At 45.1% G+C, this 10,669-nt stretch overlaps 1 protein-coding gene across 1 annotated transcript; it reads left to right on the top strand.

Moving 5' to 3' along the window:
- The first annotated feature begins 2,150 nt into the window (after positions 1 to 2,150).
- LOC145407160 (uncharacterized) lies at positions 2,151 to 8,618 on the top strand. Its single transcript, XM_080278184.1, has 4 exons — positions 2,151 to 2,257; positions 3,320 to 3,432; positions 5,160 to 5,345; positions 6,510 to 8,618. The coding sequence occupies exons 2-4, from the start codon at positions 3,328 to 3,330 to the stop codon at positions 8,586 to 8,588; spliced, it is 2,370 nt and encodes a 789-aa protein (XP_080134310.1). The 5' UTR covers positions 2,151 to 2,257; positions 3,320 to 3,327; the 3' UTR covers positions 8,589 to 8,618.
- Positions 8,619 to 10,669: the final 2,051 nt, after the last annotated feature.

Here is a 10,669-nt window from a genome sequence, read left to right as displayed (position 1 = left end):
CCCCAGGTACCAGCGGGAGACGAGGCCGCAGCCCACACCTGACGGCGCGTTCCCCGGTAGACTTCCGCAGTCCTCGGACCCCTAGGCGAGCCCGGCAACCCGTCAACGCCGACCTCCCCCTGCCGCAGACCCTACGACGTCAGGCCCGTCTGCTACACCTGTTTGGCCCCAGTCCCTAGGGCCAACACAGACAGGCCTCCCTTCACAGTGACCAGAGGAGGGCCTACAACAGGTCGAGACCCCAGGCAAGAGGGTCTCCCTGCACCGTGACCAGAGGAGGACCTACAACAGGTCGAGACCCCAGGCAAGAGGGTCTCCCTGCACCGTGACCAGAGTGGGGACCTACACCTCACAGTGACAAAGTGATATCGCCCCAGAAACCCGGGCAAGAATAGTGACTTCCCCTTCCCTGTACTGATCCAGTGACAGAGTGAACCAGCGGGAATACACCAAAAAGTGTCCGTAAATACCTTCCCCTAACAAAGACTATAGGTTCTGGGTTCATCCGAACAGTGCTATCTCAAAGTCCAATCTAGAGTATCCCCCCCCCCCATTGTCAGTGTACGCACGGGCGAGAGTTGCCGCGCCGAGCCTAAACAGTGAACTCTAGTGCTCTACCTCCCTTGCTAACTTATAGTAATAATCCCTCCTCGGCTCATCAAGCCCAGACATCTCCATTGCCCCGACACGCTAAGACCTTTTGGACTTTGATACAAGTGAATCCCATCCACTTACGGACTCTTAACCTATTATAAAGCATAATTAAGGAGTGTGTGAATATCCCATATTACATTAACGTAACTCTGTATGTCTGTATCCTCTGTTTATAATACCATCCTATGTGATATTGTTAAGGTGTTGTAATTAAGGTAATAGATGTGTTAAAGGTGGACTGCCTAGTTTTTATGTCCTGTTCCCTTGTTAGTGCATTACTTCCGGTCCAGAAAAAGGACCCCGTTCAGTAGCTAGTGTCTTTAGTACGAGGAGTCGGCCTAAAAACACTCAGCATAACAGTAGTAGTAGTAGAAGTAGCAGGAGTTTGAACCCCAGGCTAAAGTTAATCCATCCATCCATCTGTCTGTCTGTCAAACTATCTACCTGTCTGTCTATCTATACATCTCTATCTATCTGTTTTTAGTCAGACGTCTTAATCTCGTAAGGAGTGGACGCAAGCAAATCGCCCCTATGTCGCCGTGTCCCCAGTACCATTTGGCTGCCTTCCCTCCAACTCCCGTGAAAATTGTCTGGTTGTGGCCATGTTTGTGAGGGGAAAATTCTGTCTTTGAAATCACATAAAAGAACAAACTATTGCACCTTCTTAAATGTCCGCTGCAGTTGTGATTGAACCCATCCATTTATGATCGCCTGTTATCAAACTCAAGGAAATGCTAACTATACCGGAGAAGCTCAAAGACTTGTCATTAGGCTACTTATCACGATACTCCCTGTTTATCGTGCCCAGATATCGTAGAATGACCTCTCTCTCTCTCTCTCTCTCTCTCTCTCTCTCTCTCTCTCTCTCTCTCTCTCTCTCTCTTTCTCTGCATTATCTTATATTTGCTGTAGTTTGCATTTCATATAATATCTCATCCTTCTTTACACCTCTTCCTCATCATTCTCTCCCCATAGGCCTGTGCCGTTCCTCTCTTTTCTTCCATGCAGCATACGGTCTTCCTCTGAAACATTAGAACTATACATAATGTACGTATTTGCCAGTTATGAAGTATAATATTTCTCCCCCCAAAATCCTGTCCAGTGGAAATATCAACGAATCCCACTTGAGTAAGATACTGCACCTGTAAAGACGCACATGGTATGTGTTTTGTTTGATGCAACCTGTTGTTTTTTTGAAAATCAGGTTATTCTTGTAGAGTCATGTAAGACAGGATGATAATACAGTGAATGTTTTAATTTGTCTAATGTAAAGACCAAAATGTTGCCTCGTTAGCTAGTTTGTGTTAAATGTAAGAGCCGTTGGCAAGCCTGGCCAGCCACAAAATCACATTATGTTCTTGAAATCGTATATGGGAGGATGATAATGTCTGAAGTGTTTTAATATGTATAATGTAAAAGCTCAAATGTGGTTTGGTCTGATACTTTGTTAGTGTTAAATGAGGTTGGCAAGCCTGGGCAGCCACAACATTTGTTTACTTCCTCTGGCTCATGTCCGTGTTGTGGTCTGTTGTCACTCCCTGGCCTTAATGGTGTTGTTACCTGCCTTGCCGCCTTCCACACACCCCGCGACGGTATGTGCCAGGTAAGTGTCATGTGTAATTAGTGTTTTGAGCATAATAAAGAGGGTAATTGTGCCTGGCTTGACTCGTGAAGGTGCAGGGCAGTGAAGGTCAACAGTAGCTCAGCCTCCATGCCACCTTCAGGACCTGCTTCTCAGCCTTACCCACTCTGGCACTCCATGACACTCTCTACAAGCACCCTCATATCGTAATATGCAAAGCTGACGTACATGCGGTACGGTATTATGCTTATCTCCATGACCGTAACTTAAATTACATGCTTCTCAGCCACCTTCGTTGACTGGATTTCTCTACTATGACATTTTACACCGTCACCCTGACTGTGGAATTCACAAGTCAGAGCTGCTTCAAATGTAACACTAAACACACTCTACCTAAACATCATGATGTACCAGCCAATTCCATTTCTGCAGTCTTCATAGCTCTCCTTGCTTGCTTTTTTCCCCAGCTACTCCATAACATCTTTTGGTAGCATGTTCACCATGACATTTCAGGAAATTAACATGTGGTACTCTGCTTACCATTGCTACATGATATGCCTTCTCCACTCTATGACATCACTTCATACACACTGCCTCAACTCCCCACTCTCTTCAACCATGTACTGTACAGGAGTGAGTTACCTGTGCAGTATGTGGCTTCACAATGTGTATTTGTAGTTAATTGTTATGCCTATTTACACCCTGAAATTCTCTTATTTGTACAGTTCTGGCCTTAATGTATTTTGCTTTAATGTACAAGGGGATAGAAGGGTGCAGTATACAAGATAATCTGCTTAGGAAGAGGTACCATGAATCTTCTAGTCCACTTAGGGTTGTTTTCCAAATGGCAGTGAGGATTTTGTAAAATGTATTCCTCCGTGATTTATTTTGCACATTACACCTCACTTTCCTTTATGACTGCATGTTACTGATGGAACTGTTGATGCTGAAATGATATACATATATTTATATATACAGTATACAAGGACAGATAAGTTGTAAAATGTTAAGGTGCAAAGGAATGGTGCTGTGAAATCTCCAAAACCACTTAGAATATGTCCTCCAATAACCAATCTTGCACAGTGTTCCAGATGGCGACGGCAGCCAAGGCAGTGAGTGTACCGCCCTGTCATCCTGATGGGAGATTTGCCCCTGCCCTCACCTCCATGACTGACACCCTCCAGCTCTCCCCCACGGTAAACTTAAATACAAAGATTCCTTGTTGTATGTTGTCGTTTTTTAATGTTCACCTTTGCAATTAAATCCTCAGTAAATTAACTTAAGATTGTTTATTAAAGATCAGTTGCTTCTTGCTATCAATGACAGTACGGTATGCAGCTGTCTCACATATTAAGCATCTATGCAGCAAGTCTTCTCTGTCTGTTTCCACCCTACCCCACCCTTTTTTTTTTTTAGGTAGCTAATTCCTCAGATAATTTTAAAAATATAATAATACATAATAGCATACAGAATGTCATCAGATTGTTTTATCTATAGCAGTTTTTTTTTGTAGCTGCCTCCATATTCTTGTGCTGATCTCTTGTCACATCTCCCAGCAGAATAAGACAGTACTACAGCTATTTATTCCTTCAACAGCACTTCTTCATGACAAGCACCGTATTTTAGTTTTAATCTCGTGCTACACCATAGCATTCAAGGAGGAGTGACAGTTTTAGGCTAAGTTAACCTCTTGCATCCAGTGGTCTTTTTTTCCCCCAGATAATTTTATTCTAGTTAGGAGAGTACCATACAATTAAAGGGGTAACTGAAGGCTATGTTTAATCATTCTATCTATCTATCTATCTATTGCCAGACGCCTCAATCCCGTTTGGGGTGGCCACAAACAAATCGCCTCCAAGTCGCCCTGTCCCCCGCCATTTCACTCCCCTGCTCCCAACTTACACCCCCCTCTCTCATATACATCTCCACCCCATCTCTCCATCTCATCCTCGGCCTCCCCCTCCCTCTTCCCCCCTCCACCTCACTCACATACACTGTCTTCGTCAGTCTTTCGCCCTCCATCCTCTCCACATGGCCAAACCACCTCAGTGTGTTCCTCATAACGCTTCCTATCACATCCACATCCACACCACAACGCTCCTTTATATCCTCATTCGTCAGCCTGTCTCTCCACGTGACTCCACAGGCTCCTCTTAAATAACTCATTTCCACTGCTCTCACTCTTGACTTGTGTCCTTCCAACAATGTCCAAGCTTCACTTCCGTACGTTAGAGTTGGTATCACAATACTGTCATGTAGTAACTTTTTCACTTCCATGCTCACTTCCCTGTTTCTTATCACTGCTTTCAAGGAACCAGCAACCTTTCTTCCCTGCTGTACCCTTTCAAGCACTTCACACTCCAAACCTCCATCCTTCCTCATCACACTACCCAAATACTTAAACGTACTCACATTTTCCAATTCCTCACCATCTAACCTTGCTGTACATTCACTAACTTCACCTCTCTCAAAGACCATCACTTTACTCTTCCCTACATTCACCTTTAGGTTCCGTTTCTTACACACTCTCTCAAACTCATCCACCAAGCCTTGCAGCTCCCCTTCGTCTTCACTCAACAACACAGTATCATCTGCAAACAACAGTACAGTTTGATAAATCTCCCCCATGATGTAAAATTGTTAGCAAAATGCATCATCAAAGTGAAGAGGTTAAAGTTTATCAAGTATAATTATCTCTTCACTCTACAGGAGGCAGAGAGGCACAGGGAACTTTATCTTTCGTAGTTCAGCAAATGGAGGGATGTGTGGAACTTTATCTCTCACACTGTCTCCAGCAGATAGAGGGGTGCATAGAACCTATCTCTCACACTCTCCTTAGCATATAGAGGGGTGTGTGGAACCCTATCTCTCACTCTTTCCAGCAGGTAGAGGGATGCGTGGAACCTTATTTCTCACTCTCCAGCAGGTAGAGGGGCGCGTGGAACCTTACGAGCTGGTGGAACTGTTTTATGGGAGTGGCAGCAGCACTCAGGCCTCCCCCACCACTGCCCAGCCCTCGCCATCCACCTCACAGCCCTCACCCTCATCTACACAGCCATCACACCCCTCGCCAAGGTCCAACGGTACATCTTCACCTGAGATTATGCAGGTGGGCACGTTTAAGAAACCAGATGGTGTTGAGATACAGTATTTGTGAATTTTTTACTTTTTTCTGTTTTTTAGCTTGATTCTGTCTTTTCATCTTTTTCCATCCATTCTGTTTTTGCTGTTTCCCAGCTATTAGAGTCACTTTGATCTATTTTGACTAAGCTACTTTCACTGTTACATTGTTGGGGTGTACTGGGTGTCATGCAAAATAAATGGATAACAAGGCGCATGAAGCATTACACGGGTTTATCTCTGCTTGTACTTTTGTGTGTGTGTGTGTGTGTGTGTGTGTGTGTGTGTGTAGGAAAATCAGTATACCAGGTATATGTGTTACTTTCGCCATTGTGGTGTTGTACACTGATATATACATTATTAATGACTTTTTTTTTTATTTTTCCCTTGATCAGTTTTGCAGTGAAGTGTTAGGTCAGTATCTGTTTAGGCTTACACAGTTGATGTTCTTTTGCTGGTGCTGAAGAGGGGCAGATTGACAGGAGGGTACTGCAGAAACAAGTGGTTCTGCTACCTGATTAAGAAACATCCCTCAGCTCCCTCCCCATCCCTCAAAAGGAGGATGCTGGATTACAGAAGGGCAGCTTCAGTGTACAGTACACTCTAATGATAGTGGATGGGAATACAGCTCATTTCTCAAGGTTCTTTGCTCTTGGCTTCTTGCATATGTATGTTTCCTGTTTTGTCATTTCCGGATTCTTCCCTCACGGTTGTTATTAATTGAAAAATGGAAAAAATACATATTGTACAGGTGTTTAGGTGTGCGGTGGTGCCAGGATTCTGGGGTTTCGAGTACGGTAGTGTGTGAATGAGAGTCTGGCCCTTATCACTGGGCATGCTGTTGATAGTTCTCCATATTTTGTGCTGTTTTCTGCTGTCTCTTCTCATTTTCTGGACTATACCTCACCTGATGTTTTGTTGTGAGCATAAAGTCAAAATGATGATGAGAAATATGATTACGGTGATTAAGGAACTTGTATGTCTCTTACTCATGCCTTCCTCTCCCTGCCCACCAGCATCATGTACTGCACACCTTTCTCATTTATGCAGTCATTAATGTTTTCCATTCTGACTCTTTCTCCTTTAGCAATGGTGATGATGCATTGCACATATTGGAGTGCATGAACACTGAAACTTTGCTTGTGATGTACAGGTGGTAGAGGCAGCAACACCAGACCGAAGCCAGCGATCATGCTATACATGCGAGGTGTGTGGCCGCAGCTTCAGGGAGGCCTCACACTTCACCAAGCATAAGCGTGGTGCTCTCTGCCGTAAGTTGGCCCAGCGCCTGGCCAAAACGAAGAAGAAAGGTGGCCGAGGGGGTGATGGTGCGAACGAGAAGCGTGGAAAGTCGAGTGGAACAGGCGTGCACAAGCCCTATCAGTGCAACATGTGTGGGGCAAAGTTCTGTGACCGAGTGAATATGGAATTACACCTTGAACGGCAACACAGCACCCGACAGCAGCTATGGGTTGAGTTGGGACGGGCTGGAGGGTCATCCTGTGCTGAGTGTGATCGCTGCTTTCAAGACAAGACTGAGGCTGCTGACCACCACCGACAGCACTTGGCTGCGCACCTCGCCCAGCCTAGCCCCCAGCAGACAACTCCATCTTTAATCTACTACCATGACCCCCTTCAACAGCCCTACCAGCCACCCCCACCACCTCACTCCCAACCCCCGCCTCTTCCACCACACACCCAGCCCTCAGTCCCCTCACATATCCCTGCCCTCCCAGCACCTCCTCCTGCACCTCCCCCTGCCCCTCCACCTGCACCCCCACCTGCTGCCCACATGCACACTAACATGACTATTCTACACCCATCCCAACTTAATCCACCCCCATCTCTCATTCCTATATCTCAAGCAAGCAACCCTCCTCAGCCCTCCCCAGCCTCCACTCTCCCTGTCATCACTTCTGTTCCTAGTGTAAGGGTGGCAGAGGATGGGGGAGGAAAGGGCAATAAGAGCAGTAAGGGTGGTGGTGGTAGTTGTAGTGGGAAATACAATATTTGTGGTGAGTGTGGGCACAGGTTTGTGGACCCCATGAATCTGGAGTTGCACATACAGCGGCGCCACCCCAATTCTCACTTATTAGACACTATTAATCTGGGGGGTGGCACCATCCTCTACAAGACCACCAATAGCCGGCCTGACATCCAGAGTCTTCTTACTCAAGACCAACCTCCCCCGGATCTTCGCTCCCCTCGCCCCAACAATCAGACATTCAGCTGTAAATTGTGTGGTTACAAAGCCACCACCCGTAACTATTTGCTCTTCCATCTTCAGAGTGTTCATGCCACCACCAACACTGACTTTATCCATGTGCTGGAGACGCTGGATTGTGGCCGCAAAGGAGTGAAGGCCAAAGGCAAGAAAGGGAGCCAGGACTCTCCTTTGCGGGAACAGCGCCATGTGTGCAATTTTTGTGGTGAGTTTTTCCCGTCTAAGGCTGAGCTGATTCGGCACCGCATAAAGGATAAGCAGTACAAGTGTGGGGTATGTTGCCACTCGTCATGCAGCCAGCAACAGGTTATATCTCACATGACCAGCCATCATCCTCACCTACCTCAGGGTGTGTCTGGGGGTATTGAGTGTTGGGTGTGTGGGCTGGTAACAGGCTCTGTAGCAGGTCTGGATGACCACCTGGGGACCCATGGCACCCTAGTGGCTCAGTGTGTGGCTTGTGGGGAGCAGCAGGACTGCCTTGGCAACCTTCTGCCTCATGTTGGAACCCACCTGCCCCGCCAGACCACTCGTGTGCGTATGACAGTAACTCGGGCAGGCCAGCCACCATCATCGCATGTACTGGAGGTGGCCACAGGAGGGTCAGTGCAGTGGGGACTACAGCCAGCCCCAGAGGAGGCAGCAGTGCCAACCAGGATGGCAGCAGCTTATGCGTGCAGTGAATGTGGTGCTTGTCTGGCCGGGGCAGCTCAGCTAGAAGCCCATCTGCAGGTTCACCAGGGCCATCCACCATCAACCACTTCCTCTACCTCAGCAGTAGTGGGCCATCAGCCAACACCTGCCACAGTCTGCCGGCTGCCAGGTTCCTTTGAGTTCCGTTGTGAGGAGTGTGGCTTCTGGCGGGAGGACAGTGAGCCTGTCATGAGGCATATTCAGGCTGTGCACATGTCAGGCAATATGAGGCATTCAGTCCGCCTTCAGTCTGGCCTGGTTCAGATACACACCATTCATGTAGTTACTCCCATCAGCTCTCTTGCACCACAGTGACATACACCAATGCCAAACTCACCTAATCTATGTAACTCAGAATCTCATAATTTATTTTATAAGCTTCAAGGTATTATATGCAACAGTGACCGGTGTGAGATACCCAGTGCTGCATAGAGAATTGACCTGTACAAATTTAACATCAACCGTATTCACTCTACTCATATAACAGAATCTCTTATACAACCTAATTTATTATAAGTTGCAAACTGTTATATGCAATAGTGACCGGTGTGCTACATAGAAAACTGACTTCTGTAAAATTTAATGATGGCATCACATCCTGGAGCTGTAGACCTCCACTGCCCTTCAATACCTCAAAACTGCAGGTGCATAAAAGGACTGTGTACCAAAATTATCAAAATGATTTCGTTCTCTACAGCTTCCTTATAAAAATGCCAAACTTTCACATGCAAGAATCACAGGGTTGTATGCAGAGTGGCACCAGAGGCTTTGTAGCACCTCTTTAGTGATTTATTAACAAATTAAGCCTTAAAATTTTTTCGTGGTAGTCTTAGCATTGTAATATTGACCAAGCATGTGTGTGTAACATACAAGAGGTTATTAATGTTTAATGCGCAGAATAAATCACTTACGAAAAGGCGTTACAATATCCACGAAGCCACTAAGAGTACAACCCACAGGTGGCTGGAGTTACTGGTTGTGTTTGTAGTGGTGTGAGGTGTAGGGATATTGTATAGAATGTATAGTGTTTTTACCACGTTATAATGTTTGTCAGTAGCTGTTCCTTGCCGAGAATTGCTTGCCAGGTGTACAGTGAAATAGTAAAATGTACAGATGTTTGTAATGGTTGTAAAGTTAATTATTACTGAACAAATTGAGTATAGGCAACTTATGTGTGTGGGTGTGTTTGTGTCTGAGAGAGAGAGAGAGAGAGAGAGAGAGTTGTCACCCAAGCATCACATAGGATCAGGCACCCTACATTTATTATTTGATCTTTGTTGTTGACTCATACTATAGTACATCACAATATATATATAGCAGTTATAAAGTACAGTAACATATAAGGAGGTTGTATATAAATAACATATCACACTTATTCATAGTTGTTCAGGTTTTTAGTACAAGAGTTAAGAGTTTTACAGTATTGCAGAGTTCCAAGGTACACTCGTGAGCCAAAGATTCTGCCTACCCTCTATTTGTACCCTTGGCCAGAGGGAAGTTGTGCAGTAATTCCTATTTAACCTGCTTCCACTGGAGTCATTTCCACTACAGTATAAAGCTGTTAACCAGTAATCATCACAGGAAAGCTTTTTACTAAATATGTAATCCATCCATCCATCTATCCATCCATCATCCAATCCTACATTGCCCCATGAGGAGTGTTGGAGACCGGAGCTAGGCATACTACTGTATTAAATACAGTATTAACCATTAAATTTTAAAGGTTAGAATTTGCAGTGAAGAGTCAAGGTTTACAAAACTCAAACTATTATAGCGCAGATTTAATTTAGTAGTGGATGCATATTGATGCATCCAAAATCCATTTTGATTATTTTATCTGCAGCCTTGAATATTGTTTTCTGGTATACAAGAATAAAATTTTCCGTGTTAAAATACAACTTTCATGCAGCATGGTTTTCACCTAACACAGTAGTTTTTAAGAACACATATATACAGCGGTGCTATGTTAGAAATTACTCAACAGTACTGGTACTCTTTCGTGCTGAGTGAAGAGCTGTTGTCCAGCTTTGAAGTATTTCTTGACCAGGAGGAATAGTTCACAATGACACTTATATGTGCAGTGTGGGTTTCACACCAGTGACCTGTTCAGTGTTGAAGGTGGTTTACCGGAGTTCATGGTGCTGGAGAGAGACACCTTCATGTGATGGCACTGATATAATCTGGTAGCCCAACTACTTGGTTATACAAATGTCCCTCAATTATTCCCTATCCACCAAAAGGAGGATGGTGGACCACAGATGGGCATTTTAGGTCTGCAGTCCACTGAGCTTGCATTTCAGATAAGCTTAGGTTATCAACTACTGTTACTACCAGACCTACATTAGGAACAGTTCATAATGACAATTATGTGTAGTCTAGCACACTTTGAACAACCA

This window comes from Coenobita brevimanus, chromosome 72 (genome assembly GCF_032717465.1).
Source record: "Coenobita brevimanus isolate Jiangsu-jjx chromosome 72, ASM3271746v2, whole genome shotgun sequence".
In the NCBI taxonomy this organism is placed as follows: Eukaryota; Metazoa; Arthropoda; class Malacostraca; order Decapoda; family Coenobitidae; genus Coenobita; species Coenobita brevimanus.
The sequence above is the reverse complement of the archived record's forward strand: the minus strand, read 5'-3'. Positions and strand labels throughout refer to the sequence as shown.